Source organism: Silurus aristotelis (genome assembly GCF_946808225.1).
Source record: "Silurus aristotelis genome assembly, chromosome: 5".
Classification (NCBI taxonomy): domain Eukaryota; kingdom Metazoa; phylum Chordata; class Actinopteri; order Siluriformes; family Siluridae; genus Silurus; species Silurus aristotelis.
This window is the reverse complement of record NC_139578.1, coordinates 9,282,485-9,298,581: the sequence shown is the minus strand read 5'-3', so window position 1 is coordinate 9,298,581 and position 16,097 is coordinate 9,282,485. Positions and strand designations below refer to the sequence as shown.

The 16,097-nt window shown below is 38.5% G+C and overlaps 1 protein-coding gene and 1 long non-coding RNA gene across 4 annotated transcripts in view; both read left to right on the top strand.

The window, feature by feature from the left end:
- Positions 1–14,272, top strand: part of atp6v1h (ATPase H+ transporting V1 subunit H) — a 39,855-nt gene extending 25,583 nt beyond the window's left edge. For 2 of the 3 annotated variants that reach the window (XM_083541788.1, XM_083541789.1), the window contains 5 exons: positions 1,719–1,897; positions 3,109–3,234; positions 6,393–6,494; positions 8,177–8,290; positions 13,799–14,272. In XM_083541788.1, coding sequence (XP_083397914.1) covers positions 1,719–1,897; positions 3,109–3,234; positions 6,393–6,494; positions 8,177–8,290; positions 13,799–13,865 — 588 coding nt within the window. In that variant the 3' untranslated portion in view covers positions 13,866–14,272. Of the gene's footprint in view, positions 1–1,718; positions 1,898–3,108; positions 3,235–6,392; positions 6,495–8,176; positions 8,295–13,798 lie in introns of all 3 variants that reach the window. The other variant, XM_083541790.1, reaches the window with a different exon arrangement.
- On the top strand, positions 8,324–8,859 carry LOC310726418. The gene is made up of 2 exons (XR_014533753.1): positions 8,324–8,651; positions 8,722–8,859. It is a non-coding gene; the product is annotated as an uncharacterized lncRNA (long non-coding RNA).
- Positions 14,273–16,097: the final 1,825 nt, after the last annotated feature.

Here is a 16,097-nt window from a genome sequence, read left to right as displayed (position 1 = left end):
GCCATTGAGCAAGGCCCTTAACCTTCCCCTGCTCAGTTGTAAGCCGCTCTGGATAAGGGCATCTACCAAATGCCGTAAATGTAAATGTATTGTATGAGGAAGTCAGGTGTGTCAGAGAAGTATGTGAGGGTGGTGCAGGACATGTATGAGGACAGTGTGACAGCAGTACAGTGTGCAGTAGGAACGACAGACTGGTTCATTGTGGAGGTTGGACTGCATCAAGGATCGGTTCTGACCCCTTTTTTGTTTGCAGTGGTAAAGGACAGGTTGATAGACGAGGTCACATAGAAGTCTCCGTGGACTTTGTTTTGTTTGCGGATGATTGTGATTTGTGTTGAGAGTAGGGAGCAGGTGGAGAACAGCCTGGAGAGGTGGAGGTACACACTGGAGAGAAGGGGAGGGAAAAGTCAGTAGGAGTAAGACAGAGTACGTGTGTGTGAAAAAGAGGGAGGGCAGTGGAGTGGTGCGGTTGCAGGGAGAAGAGGTGGGGAAGGTGGAGTAGTTCAGGTACCTGGGATCAACAGTGCAAAGTAATGGAGAGTTTTTTAGAGAAGTGAAGAAAAGAGTGCAGGAGTGATTTGTGATAGAAGAGGATCTGCAAGAGTGAAAGGGAAAGTTTATAGGACTGTGGTGAGACCTGCGATGTTGTATGGTTTAGAGACAGTGGCATGAGGTGGAGCTGGATGTAGCAGAGCTGAAGATGTTAAGAATTTCTTTGGGAGTGATGAGGATGAACAGGATTAGAAATGAGTTCGTTTTGGAGACAAATGGGGTGCATCGGTGGGAGAATGTTGAGGATGGAGCCACCAGGAAGGAGGAAAAGAGCGAGGTCAAGGAGGCGGTTTATGGATGTGGTGAGGGAAGACATACAGGTGGTTGGTTTGAAAGAGGCAGATGTAGAGGACAAGGGGGGGTGTGGAAACGGATGATTCGCTGTGGCGACCACTAATGGGAGCACCCGAAAAAAGAAGGAGGAGTTTGAATTTAATGTAACACACGTGATTTATTTTTTTATTTTTTTGATTGATGAATAATATAGAGAACAAGAGCTAAATGGAATGGGCCAGAGTCATGTGATTTTATCATATGTATGTTTTACAGCAGAGATGCACAAACTAGTTGCATGTGGGCAAATGCAATATATGAGAGGAAGAAAAAATGGGGGGAAAATTGCACCTACACAGATTTTTTGTTTTATATTTAAGCAGCAAAAAGTCAATTGAAACAAAATGCAAAGAATGTAAGTGAATTTGATCCCATTTTGGAAAAGAAATATAAGGAGCAGCTTCATGACTTTCATTAGAGATCACTGATATTACAAGCATATTTCTGTCTTGCTTATAGCTTGGTATTAAAATCTGTTGTATTATAAATAGGATTGTTTCTGTATCTTCACTGTACTATAACTGCCATTAATCTATACAACTGCTTAAGACAAGCAGATTACAGGGTAATATTTAATATTTATTTGTTTCTAAATATTATGAAATCATAAATGATGGGAACCATGGCAACTTATTTTATTACAGTTTGGTATAATGCGACATTTAGTTTCAGCGCACGTCTTTGATCAAGTTTGATTTTTGGTCCTTCAAAGGAAGAGGTTTGGGCACTTCTGTCATAAAGCATATCATTTGCTATTTACAATAATAAGGGGCTCAGCAAAATGTTGTTTTGATTGAAGTCAGAAATTGACTGAAATTGCATATTAATTACAGAACCTGCTGGAGAAGTCTGGAGAGAGGGAGACTCGTCAGGAGTATGCTTTGGCCATGATTCAATGCAAGGTTCTGAAACAACTGGAGAATCTGGACCAGCAGAAGTATGATGATGAGGACATTACTGAGGACATCAAGTTCCTTCTGGAGAGACTGGGAGAAAGTGTCCAAGACCTCAGGTACCATTCCTTGTTGTTATATATGAAACAAATCAGGTAAAGCATTATAGGTCACTTTGATTTTAAGAAGTTGCTGTCAAAGTGACTTTTGTTGCATATCTGTTTCTGTGTACAGTTGATCAGCACTATTTTACCTGTCTGTTTATGGGAAGAGATCACTATAGACCAGATGTTATGTGAGTGCGGGGCATTTTTAGGGTAGTGGGAGGCAGACAAATTACACATAGTAACAGATGGGCTAGAGGAAATTTTAGTTTATTCATTTGCTTTGTCATTTCTCTTATTACTTTAATCTCCATGACAAGTACTGGCCTCTTTGTAAGGTGCCTACAATTCGATTAAGCTCATCTCCTGTCAGGCACAAAACTGTTACTAAACATTTGCTGCCCACTTCTGGATTGTAAATAGTCTGTCAAACATGAATGTCCAGCCTTCAGCAAACTATAGTCCCGAAGTGGCACTGATAAAGGGCTTGAAGACAAATTGGAAAAGATCCCTAGTCTGTAATTGCGGAACAGTTTGCTCAGCCTGATACAGTTTTAATAAATACTACCATGCCAGTGTGTGTGTCACTGCTCTCTGATATAATAGTGCGGGGGCCCTGCACTCGTCTGGTTCTTTTCATTAACTGACAGGAAAGTAGGGGGAGTAGCGAACGGGGAAGTGTGACGATGGGCAACAGCCAGTAATTGTTTTTCTACAAAGTCCCCTATATATTAGGTTTACCTGTTAATGAATGACCGCACAAAGCTGCATGTAACGACGATATTGTGGGTTTGAACTAAAAAACAATTTGTGAAATGACAGACTGTTTCTAATAGGGGTGTAATGGCATACATATTCGTACAGAAAAAAACAAACAAAGGAACTACAGTTAGCACAGTGTCACTGTGGCTTCTCACTTCATATCAGAAGCAGATTTAGTAGTGTTGTTTTGCGCATGTGCGAAATCGCACCACCATTGCCAATGAAGAAATTGCCATGAATGTCTCTTAAAAGGAGAAAATCCTGACAATTGTGAATGAAGGAAATAATAGGAATATAAAATGAGGGAAGGAAATTTAATAACAAAATACTGCATTAATAAAACAATAAAAATTGTGGAAAATTGAACCGAACTACGAATTTTGTGTCCCGTTACACCTCCAGTTTTCGAAAAATGCCTTATTGTTTGCATAGTTCATTGATTTTATCTTTTCATCTTTGCTCAGCTCCTTTGATGAGTACAGTTCCGAGCTGAAGTCTGGTCGACTCGAATGGAGTCCGGTGCACAAGTCCGAGAAGTTTTGGAGGGAGAATGCGGTCCGTCTAAACGAGAAAAACTACGAATTGCTCAAGTGGGTGGTTAATATAACATGTCCAAATCAAATAAACTCTGGTGTTGACATTGTGATTTCGAATGCTGAAGTTACATTTGGTGCATAGACTGAAGAGGATTGAGTGGATTAATCTTTTTTTTTTTTTATAATGGATTTTACGATAACAGATAAGTGATAAGTATGCACAGTGTACAGTAGAATATGCTGTTTGTTTTCTCACTTTCTGTCTATTACTTAATATAGACGCTCACCTGTAAACCCGCTCATTATTCAGGTAGCCAATCAGCCAGTCATGCGGGAGCAGCACAATGCAAAACGGGGAAAGGTTTACTTTAAGCATTGCAGCATTGTGGTTGAGGATGAGCTGGTTTGAGTACTGGTGATCTTCTGAGATTTCCACACAAGAGTTTATATAGAACACTACCTGTGTGCTGAGGGTCTGTAGGCTGAACCTGGCTGATCAGAGAGATCAGCATGAGACACATGGGCATTGACTTACTCAAACCTAACAGTTAAAAACTGAAGAAAAAAAAATAGACCAGGTGGGTTTTTTTTTTTTTGTTTTGTTTTTTTCCCCGTTCGAATTTTCAACTGAGTTTGGTGCCCACAATGGCCCCAGATTTCTGCTCACGGGGGACAAAAATTAGACCTGATGTTCTTTTCTGCTGTTGTAGCCTATCTACCTTAAGGTTTGATCTTATCAAATACACTTTTAGTTTTTGCACTGTTCCCTGTGAACACCTGAGATGGTTGTGTGTGAAAATGAGCAGTTTTTGAAATACTAAAACCAGCCTATTTGGAGCAACATGCCACTTTTTCCCCATTGTGATGTTTGCTGTGAACATGAACTAAAATCCTACGGCTGTATCTGCATAATACTAATATATATATATATATATATATATATATATATATATATATATATATATATATATATATATATATATATATATATATATATATATATATGAGAAACATGAAAATCAACTGGTCCTTATCAGGTCTTAGTAGGGTGGAGATCAGAGCTCTATAGCAGGCCACTCAAGATCTTTCTCTCCAAACCATGTAAACCATATCTTCACGGATCTCGCTTTATGCATTGCCATTCTGGAACTCGTTTGGGTTTCCAAGTTTGTGTGAACACAAAATTGTTTTATACCGCATCCAAAGATATATACACATTGGAAAAAACCAAACCTTAAACTCTTCCTGATTGAGTAAGAAGACATAATAATCGGAGATGTGTGATCCCAGACAAAGACATTCCATGTATCTTACATCCTCTCATTGTAAAGACCCTATAGACACTGAACAAACAACATAGGAATGGGTATGAGAACCAGTGTAAGCCCATCTTAACACTAACAAGTATCATCTACATGGTGCTTCTTGGTGGCACTTTTTCTACATGTAGTCCACGCACGGCTGTTTCGTACAAAGAAATGTACCTCATTAGACTATGCTATTTTCCTCCATCGCTCCATGATCCAGTTCTGATGCTCGCAGGATTCAGCTGGTGTTGGCAGCTATGCAGCCCGGTACACAGTAAGCTGTGATGCATTGTGTGTTCCGACACCTTTCTATCATAGCGAACCTTTTCAGCAATTTTTGCTACAATAGCACAAAATGGACCAGACGAGATTGCCCATCATTGTGCCTTTGGCCAGTTCAGTGATCATCTGTCCTTGGACTACTTTTGATAGGTGCTCACTACTGTGTACCAGGAGCACCTCACGATACCCTTTAGTGTTGTGATACGCAGTCTTTAAGCCATCACAGTTTGGCCTCTCAAAAGGTCCCAGTGTAATGAGATAATCAATGTTATTAATGCCACTTGTGAGTGGTTTGAGTGTTAAGGCTGCTTGTGTGTTTATAGGCAATATGGTGGATTAAAACGAAAGTTCTACGCAGCCATTCTCTTAGGTTTGGAGGTACATTATTCAAAACTGCAGCACAAGAAAAGTAAATCCTTTCAGTAATTGAAATCATTAATCATGACTCCTTCTAGCCCTTTTGGCACGCCGTAATTTATGTATCTCATCTCACTCATCACTCCTGTCTCCATAATCAGTCCTGGCTTCCTTTTAATACACCTATAATTTCTTTTATCTTAGTCGATCCTGTCCTTCATCCTATACTCCAGCACTTGTAGTTAATTTTCTCTTTTGTTATAATGGATGTCTCTCTTTGTCCATAAGCCATTATGCATTCTTGTACAATTGTTCTAATTACCAGTGCTCCTTGCGATTGCAGCCTCAGGCTTTTCTTGGCCTGTTGTTTGCGATCTCTCTTCTAATCCTGGCAGAAGTCCTGCTGCTTTATGTGTCCGTTACATCTAAAATCACATGCTGTTATTCTCTTACCGCTTTGAACCAGGGCTATTATAAAGAACATCCTTCTTGATGAATGAAGTAGTATTTTATCTTGCGGTTGAGCTAACACTTTAATCTACATTTCTGCTGTGCCTGAAATAGGCCACATATTACAAGGAAAGAGATCTTATAGGTTTGACTCACTTAAACTTTTTTCCTACGTGTTTCCCTGGGACAAAAATCGAACATAAGAGAAACCGTTGATCACGAGGGACTAAATACGGGACAAAAAAAAAAAGAAAAAAGCAGAGCAGATTTTTGAACCGTGGCAGCCGAGAGAGCCGAATCTCTTTGATGTCTCATCAGAGTTGTATCATGACAGGGCAAAAAAAGGGAAACGGCATGGAAAGAAATCGCGGATAAAATGCGGGCTTTGTGCATCCTTATCACATGAGTACACTTTGAAGAATTGGCATTCATGTCGGCGTGTTTTTTTTTTTTTTTTTTTCGCTTTAATACGCATCCATGACTCTTTTTCTTCATGTTTTTGAAGTCATTTCTGTTGCCATAACATTTGGCGCTAGTGAACCAAAAGCTTTTTTTTCTGTTTATGCGACACATTTTATAAACCGAGCTGACTGATGACATAAGCAGAACAGTAATTTTCTCTAATTGTCTGTCGTTAGAGCATCTTTTTTCATACAAGCTGTTATTACGTGTCATTGTGTGGTTTGTAATAGAATTCTGCCAGGTTTTTATTAAGATCATCTCAAACAGTGTTGGAACCATTGACCTTGAAATCTGTATTTTTGCGCTTATTTTCCCCCAGACACCTGAGTTTATATTTGTTTTGCTGTGTTCCAGGATTCTGACCAGGCTGCTTGAGCGGTCTGATGACCCCCAGGTTATTGCTGTGGCTGCTCACGATGTGGGAGAGTATGTAAGGCATTACCCTCGCGGCAAAAGGTAAGCCGATCCACCACCCCTTCCACAGACGCACCATCGTAAATCTTTCATTTGCATAATCGTTTTTTGTGACAGTACAAATATTAGCCGTGCGTTTAAACAGTTGAACGCGCAGGTAATTCCGGTCAGTTTACTCAGCGCCCTGAACGAACGTGCCGTCCTTTTAAACAACCGTAACCATAGTAACATGCAGTCACAGTTGCATACCGAGCGAGGCCGCAATTGTCAACATTTCCTATTGACCCGTTGAGCTGAATGGATAATTGTGCATGTCGTTTAACTCGTATGGTGAATATGGCATTTTTCGATAGAGGCACCGGACGATTTTGAAATTGAAAAAAAATAATAATACGACCTCGACAGCTTTATTATCAGTAATTGAGAAGCAGTAAAGATGCACAGGATTCATTCACTCCTTTTGCACTGCTTTATGTCGGTGTATGATCTAACGAAAATTAACCATAATATTGGTCTTTTCACGCATATCTATCTATCTTTCTAAATTGGTACTGTGACATTGGCACAGGAATTACAAAGTCCTTTATTGTGTTGTTATTAGACAGTATTAAACATCCAAGTGATAACGGCATCAAAACCACCCTGCCGCTGAATTGTTTCCATTCCAACCGCCCAACAGGAGTGTTTTTTTTTTTTTTTTTTTTTGTGAAGTACGAAGAGACTCTACTGCTGATTATTTTCTGTGGGTGACCACCACAGGGGTGCATTTTTACTCTGCTCTCAACAATGCCCCAGTCTTTCCAGGAAGTTCAGTGCTCTCCATAGGCGCTCACGGTTATGAATCACCTCTTGTACTAACCCTTTAATTGACCCACTTCAAAGCAATTTAGTCTCGTAGCTCTGCCCTGCTGGATATCAGGAATTATTCAGGATAATTATTCCCATTTTATTTTCCCTTACCACCCAGGTATTACATTTGGCATCGATTGTGTTTTTTTTTTTTTTTAATAAACATATAAAATGGCATTTGTTTATTCTAAATGAACTTCGAACATTTATTTTGTTCTGTTTTATCGTCTTACCAATGAGTTTCTCAAAAAAAAAAAAAAAAATTGCATCAACGCTCTGTAATTAATAAAAAATGACTGATACCCGGGAGTGCCATTTCCACACTCAGCAGTGCTTCTTCTACTGTATAAGCAGAGTGTTTCAAATGCTCCCAAATGGACGCGTTGAAAATTAATAGTGTGACTTGCCAGTGATTATCAAACGAGGCATTTTAATACAGCGCCTTTATGCTCAACTGAATGACTCTTGAAATGAGATGTTTTGGTAATATGAAGTGACTTTGGCAAAAAAAAAAAAAAAAAAAAAAATTTAATTATCTTCACAGCAGAAATATCTGGACCTTTTCATCGTATCCATTACAATATCGACGCGCCGCTAATGCGGACTTCTCCGAAATAATCTTGAGCTCGAGTGTGCCGTCGTCGAATCACTTAATTGACTTACATTTAATTGATTCACTTTGCCGGAATGCAGATTATATTACACCGTGTGTTGTGTCTCTTCGTTGTTGATGGGTTCGGAGCGTTCTGTCATTTTTAAATGCTATGTTAATTCTAATTAACTGCTCCATTCTCTGTAATTTATCTCAGTCTCTGCCCTGCACTCATTATTTTACTTTGGCTCCTCACTTTTTCTTTTTTCCATTTCCTTATCAGGGTGATTGAACAGCTGGGTGGGAAGCAACTCGTGATGAACCACATGCATCACGAGGACCAACTGGTGCGCTACAACGCTCTACTCGCCGTTCAGAAGCTGATGGTCCATAACTGGTAAGTTCCGAGTTCGTCAGCGTTCGTCACAGTGTTTAAAAACCGGCGCAACACGAACCCGACCCGCCGATGTAAGATGCTGAAGCAATGCAATCAGTCGTTACATGCACAGTACAGGGATGATTAATGGTCAAGTCAGAAGATGAGGGTTCAAGCGCTGACAGATGTGCTGGCAGTCATTCCAACGACGGGTTTATATTACTGTGCTAATTTTAATCCATTTGCGTTTCTATAGTTACAACTAAGTCACAGGGACTAGTTCGGCAGATGATCCGAGTAATCTAAGGCTAAAAATAAAGCGAGCTATTAACACACACAAATAATAAATAATTATTAATATGGTAAATTATGGAGGAGATTTGTTCGAGGGTCATGTACAGAGTTCCAGGTGTCAGAACTGTGTAACAGGCAGGAAGGTTTTCCACCATGAGGACAAGAGGCATGGCTCTATGTGGCTTCTCTGTCACATGTAACAAGCTGCATTTTTTTTCTTATTAAAAAAATGTGAGATGAGAGAAGCTGATTAGGAAAATAATTTTTTGTAATTCGTTGGCTTGACAAAATAAAATTTATCTACAGTCTCCCCAATTTAAAAAGTTGCGGACACTGTATAAAATTAAAATAATAATATGTAATTATTATAATATAATTAATATATAATGAATATATAATATAATTATAATAATAATTCAGGGTAATATATAATAAATGATATAATTATAATAATAATTCAGGGTTTCTGCAGGGTCTTTAAAAGTAAAGTAAAAAAAAAATCTTAAATATAAAATAGAAATTTTAAGCTTAAATTTTTTTTTTTATAATTTTGCTGTTTAAGGTCTTAAATCATTTTTAGATTCTCCCGCAGGACTTTATAAGGTTCTTTCTTGCGCTAGTCCAAATATAATTTGCTGTATTACGACTAAAACATGCAACGGCCAATCGGCTTTGTGTCATTGGTGCGAATCTGTCTTATATTGTACCACAAACTGAAACGGATTTTATTTTTCAGGTATGTGCAAATTTACTGACACTTGGCTTGAAAAAATTTATTAAAAAAAATCAATTAAGGACTTGGGTATGGCCAGCTGCTAATAACTTATATGTGTGTGTTTTTGATGTGATCTGGGTTTTAAATTGTATTTGTAATGTTCTTTCAAAGGTCTTAAAAAGTCTTAAATGTTACTTTGTGAAACCTGCAGAAACTCTGATTTTACAGTGTCCCAACATTTTGGATTTGGGGTCGTATTATCGATCAATAATGGAACTACAGTGTAAAAAAAAGTGTAACTATAACTATAACACTCCGTCTGGCCACGTGGTTATTGGAAGATATTCGGGGTTGTCTTTGGGGTTGTATAACAGCACATCCTGTAATATTTCCAGGATCCTTACATAACCATGGGCCACTAGTTCTTTTATATTTTTCTGACAGATACTTTACTATATTAAACCTTTAAAAACAGTTTCATTTGTCAGTGAAAATCTCAAAACATGGCATTCAGGAAACCACCGTTTTATCACGAAGCACTCGAGGTAAAGATGCACTTCTTGGTAAATGCGCGTATCGGAAATCGTTCAGTTTTTGATGAACACGCTGTTGTTGACTAAAAGCATTCTGGGATGAAGGAGAAAAAAAATAAGAAGAGCACAAATATTTGCTTTCTCGAAAAATTTGTAAACGTACCACAGTATCACTTTAGTCTGTGTGTGTAGAATTGATTTCGCCCGTCAAGGATATTGCTCTATTCTCAGGACTGGCTCATCTTGGCTCAGTGTGGATGGTTAAAGTAAATAGGCTCAAGTTTGATTGTCCCTGAGAACCTGCCAACAACAACAAAATAAACAAATATGCATCCAAGATGTTCCATTTGTGTGCCACGCAGTCCATAAGTAAGCAATGAATTTATATCCAAATTGACTTTTGCATGATCCAATGATCCTCTTATTATGAAAATTACATCAAATTATTAAAAATATATTTCTATAACAATTATCTGCTGCTATTGGTGCTCCGATTATATCACTACCTCTAATTTCGCCTGCTATACACACAATTTTATCTAAGTTCATGTTAAAAAAGGTTCCCTGGTGGTCTAGTGGTTAGGATGCGACGCTCTCACCGCTGCAGCCCGGGTTCGATCCCCGGTCAGGGAACCAACCCCAGCCACTCTCAGTGCCGGATGAGGCGACCCCTAACGGGAGAAGCCGAAAGAAAGTTTTTCATTTAAAAAAAAAAAAAAAAAGAAAGAAAGAAAAAGGAAAATGTGTGGCACTTATCCACCAGTCAAGAGATTTTTTTTTTTTTAACCTTAGCATTTAAATAACCGGTTTATACAATGAATTTATTTTCATTACAAATAGAACTTCAATTTAATCTAGAGAGAACAAGGTAATAGCACTGATACGTATGTGTAAGGATTTATCTAGACAATTTAGACATGGAGTGCTAAACAGTCTATACAGAGGAGCTTGTGTAACACCATCTGGTCCAGAGGTCAGCTTTTATCCATGCATTGGGTAAATACACTAAATGGACAAAAGTATTGGGACATCTGACTTTTCCAGCCATTTATCTTCATTATCGTCTTGTCCAAACGGTTACCACTAAGTCGGAGGCACACCAAACCTGTTCCAGCATGAAAGTGCCTTTGTGCACAACACAAGCTCCATGAAGATAAGGTTTATATAAGTTCTCATTAGGATGAATTGGAATGCTGACTGCACCCCAGGCCTCCTCACCCTACATCAGTAACACTCTCATGGCCAGATGAGGACGTGTTCCCTTTTAAGTCTGGTTCCTCTCAAGGTTTCTTCCTCGTACCGACTCGGGGAGTTTTTTTCCCGCCACAGTCTATAGGCAATATTCTTTTTGTAACTTGCGCATTCTTTTATATAACCTTATTACGTTGTTATTGTAAAAAGACACGTGAACATGTTACTCCTGTTGTAGAATCCTCACAGTGATCTAATAGTTTTGTATAATTACGGAAAACTATGGCATTCACTTCCAGGTGACATCAGACACACACAGACATGATGCATTTTTAAAACATCACCTTAAAACACATACAGTGGTGTGAAAAAGTGTTGGCCCCCTTCCTGATTTCTTATTGTTTTTCGCATGTTTGTCACATTTTAATGTTTCAGATCATCTAATTTAAATATTAATAAAAGATACCACACGTGAACACAACATGCAGTTTTTAAATAAAGGTTTTTATTATTGAGGGTAAACAAAATCCAAAATGACGTGGCCCTGTGTGAAAAAGTGTTTGCCCCCCCTGTTAAAACTGTGGATTATCTCACCTGAGTTCAATTTCTCTAGTCACACCCATGCCTGATTACTGCCACACCTGTTCACAATCAAGAAATCTCTTAAATAGGACCTGCCTGATAAAGTGAAGTAGACCAAAAGATCCTCAAAAGCTAGACGTCATGCCGAGATCCAAAGCAATTCAGAAACAAATGAGACTGAAAGTAATTGAGATCCATCAGTCTGGAAAAGTTTATAAAGCGATTTTTTTTTTCTTTAAATTAGTTTGATGATCTGAAACATTAAAGTGTGACAAACATGCGAAAGAATTAGAAATCAGGAAGGGGGCAAACACTTTTTCACACCATTGTACAGGATGCCAAATTTACAAGTTCCGTCTTTCTAATCTTATTTTTAAGGAAATAGCACCGTGATTGATGGACAGTAATGCTGTAAGTGCCCATTAGATGAATCATTTCAGAGTAAAGCCACTCAGTACTTTCATAGAACAAAATTACCCGTCCTGGTGGTTCTGTATGTTTTGTTTGTTTTGTTTTTAATGGTATTCACAGTTTGATATGGAGAGCTCCTTGGCCAAGTTCCATGGCTTGGTAAATTCAAGTGTTTGCCTTCCTAAGTCATGTGCAATTCAAGTTATTTCAACATAATTAAAGCAAACATGATGCACCTGAGTTCAATTTGGAGTGCGCGAACAGGGGGTTTGGAAAACGAAAATTCGAAAAGCGTCTTTACTTATAGCACATGTCTCTATTTTATGGCTTTTATATTTCACACACGGGAGAGTCACAGGTAGACCACTTCTCCATTAGCCTCAGACCATCGCGGATGCATGCTGGCGTAATTGTTGCTATGGATTTGTTCTTCTAGCAGATGTTCGTGCTGAAGTACACTGTTTATATATAGCACAGATTGTCTTCTCTGGATGCCTGGGTCTATGTTCTTTGTGACTGACACATGCTTATTGTCATCTTATTAAATTCGCATCGGTGTGGGATTGTTCGTACTGCTTAAAGAGATGGAAAGCGATATAATCTTCAAACGTCTCAGTGACTTTTTGTAAGCGTTCGGGAGCTCTCAGAGTCTTACAAAGCACATAAACATGGATTTCTCGCTCCATCCGAAGAGGTCATGAAGCTCTTTAGCTCGTGCTGTGTGTTCGTGGTCTTTTAGCTTGTGTTGCGATTGAGGTTGGAGCACCGCTGGAGCTCTTTTAGGCAATGTCTCAGTTTCTCTGGGACTATCAGGAGCATGCTATTATCACGTTTTTTTACTTTCTTTTTGCCCCAGCAGCTGTTTGATGGGTTGTGACTTTAGAAAAATCCTGTATTTTGCTGCAGCGACAGAAATTAAATGGTTTAATTAAAATGCATCACTCGGAAGATTCTACTCACTGACCGAAAGCGAATGACCGAATTAGTTTTTATTAGTATTAGATTAAATGGAGCATCTGCCATCTACGTCCCTGTGAATGAGCTGTGAATTTCTAATGATACTGAGAATAATTCTTAATATTGCGATCAGTTTTTTACGAATTGAACAAAAATCTAGCATAATGGAATAATAACAGTATACTCAGAGTATGTATTTATTTATTTATTTGTGTGTGTGTGTTTGTTTGTTTACTTATTTGATATTTTCTGTCTGGATTATTCGATAAAAATGTGCAGGATTTATTTATTTATTGTTTTTTATTTAAAAAATGCTTTGTAATATCTTCCTAAGAACAAGAGTGCAAGTGCATTTCCTTGTTTTGTTTTTTTGAGTCATTCGTTCAGACAAAATGAGCCGGAAGGCATGAATATTGAATATAGACTTCAAGATGGCGGGCTTTTAGGGCTTTTAAAGCTTTTAACCAGGAAGCGGTTTCACACAGTATGAAATCCAAATGCTATTGTGTCTTGCTTATGAAAGTGGCCTTTTTTTTTTTCTCCAGCTTTCTATCCTGGAACATAACGTTTCCATAAAAGATTATTCAGAAATGCAGAGTTGGATGCGGTTGCGGTGTGCATTCAGCTTATACGCAGGTCACAATGCGGCGCCTTTGAAAGTGAGACTGTAATTAACATCTCTTTGTCAGTCCACAAATTACTTCTTTAACTCCGTTTAAATAAGTGGCTGAAAAGATCCAGCGCCGCCCCGAACTACATACCTGCAGCCGATTTCAAGAAATCCATAAAGCTGGAAGCAACAGGGAACGAGGTGAAAGGGTTTAACGATTGTGTCTTGTTTTGCAGGGAGTATCTGGGCAAACAGCTGCAGTCCACAGAGCAGTCCACACCGGCTGTGGCCGCCCGCAGCTGAACTCCTTTTCTCTCTCTCTCTCAGCGTTCGTGTTTGCATCAGTGGATGTTGTGTGAGTGTCTGTTATTGCTGCATTGTGGGGGGGAAAAAAAGCCTTGATCCACTCTGTGTTGATGTAAGTGTGTTTGTGTTTATAAGAGTAACTTAACCAACCTCAGGCTCACTGAGTTAACAGAGCATGATTAGTGTATATACGCTACACATCAGTAAGTGTATACGCTTGTAGTCCTCCTTCAGTTTTCCGTGTGCAGCCATTAAATACAGGGGCTTTAACTTGATTTTCATAGGGTTACTCATATTCAGAAATATTATGAAATGGTTCCCAAAGTGACTGATATGCCGTGTTATTTATGTCTTGTGTGTAATACGAGGATGCATTCCAATAAAGGGTAAATTAATGAACCAAATTGTGTGATATACTGTACCTTTATTTCTTATCTGTTTTTTTTTTTCCCTCAGTGATGTTTGAACTCTGGGGTCATGCTCTTCATTTTTCTTTTAAGAACAACTTTATTGAGCTCCTGAACCTGACACCCAAGCAGGTCCTCATCCCAAGCATCCTATTTTGTGTCTGTGAAGGTAAAAATCAGTTAGAAGACTTGATTAGTGCTGCGAGATCCTCGTGCACGCACCTTTTATTCCAACTTTAATTTAATTCCTATTCGTTTCCGCATTCAGTAATAAATAATTCAGTCCGAATCGGTTACATTACTGCTAAACTGGCATTAGAGGAAACATCTGTCTAAAGCATTCATCCATAAATCTGAAAGCTTTGCTATGCATTACTTACCTTTTTCTCCGTATATCATCTAAACTTGTTTACTTGACTCGCCGATGGAGAAAAATTCAATACTAATATCGCTGTATATTGTTTAGTGTAATCTTTCGGTATTGCCTGCGCATCAGTCGTAGGAAAACTGCATAACCCTAGTATCACGAATAACTTGCAAATTCCCGTCACAGCCCGGTGTATTCAGAAGCGTTGAAGAGAAATCGTACTCCATGCTGCAGGTAGAAAAGGGTTTAATGAATATGATGTGCGTCTCCACATCAAACCACACGCTGTGGGGAAATGGAAGGTTAACACTCTGATAGAGATCATAATGAGGTTGTGTGTGTCTTCTCCCCCCCCCCCCCCCCCCCCCATTCCTGTCGACATTATTTTAGAGAACGGGCCTGTTGCAGCGTTGAAGTAATTTTGTGCGAAAATAAATTCTGATGCAGTAAATAATCAGCACACCCCCGGATGTTGGTGACGTGCTATGAATGTGTCAGAGAAGCAAACTAGATCAAGTCTAGGTTCAGTAGGCAGCGGTGGAAAGAGTATTAAAATATTCTACTCGAATAAATGTACTTATGGGGTTCTATAGGGTTCTAGTGCAGCTTAAAAGGGATAAGGGGATATAAATTTAAAACGAAGTTGTATGTTAATTTAAGGAACCCCCTTTACAAATGAAAGTGCAACAGAAAAAAATGATTAAAATCAAAACACCACCCATGTCTCGAGTCTTAACGTGAGTTATGCACTTTCTGTTATGTCGTATGCTAATGAGAGAAATCGCAAATTCAGAAATCAGACATTGAACGTACAACTTTCGATTTGACGGCATTTCGCTTTCAGCCTGGTCTCAATCGCTTACGTCTTTTTTTAATATTATAATTACATTATTTACTCTGTAATAGATATGATTTTAAATGTAGTTAATTACAATATATGGAACAAAACATAAAGTAAAATGGTACATTTTAAAAACCCACTCAAACACTAACGCGAGTTAAAGTCATTCGTTACTTTCCACCTCTGAGTGTAGGTGGGTGTTCGGGATATCACTTAGAACCGCCACTGATCAGCTGCATGAACCTACAGTTTGGCTTGAAAGAAGTTAGTCCATCGTGTTTCTATCATTTTGTCTTATTTATTATTATTATTATTATTAGTAGTAGTAGTAGTAGTAGTAGTAGTAGTAGTAGTAATAATGCTACTAGTAATATGTGTATTATTACTATATTAAAGACATACATATGTGAAAACTGAAGTGGAACAATCCTGCTTGATTATATACGAATCTTCAAATGGATGTCTGTACTTAGTTACTTGTCTGTAATGTGGTCTTCATAGTGCTTGATCATTTCGCTGGGTTATATCCACTATACATAATGGCACTTGATGCATGTTGCCTGAAAGCATGTCTTGTGTTTTTTTTAGTTGCAGTTCTGTTTATGCTATTTTCC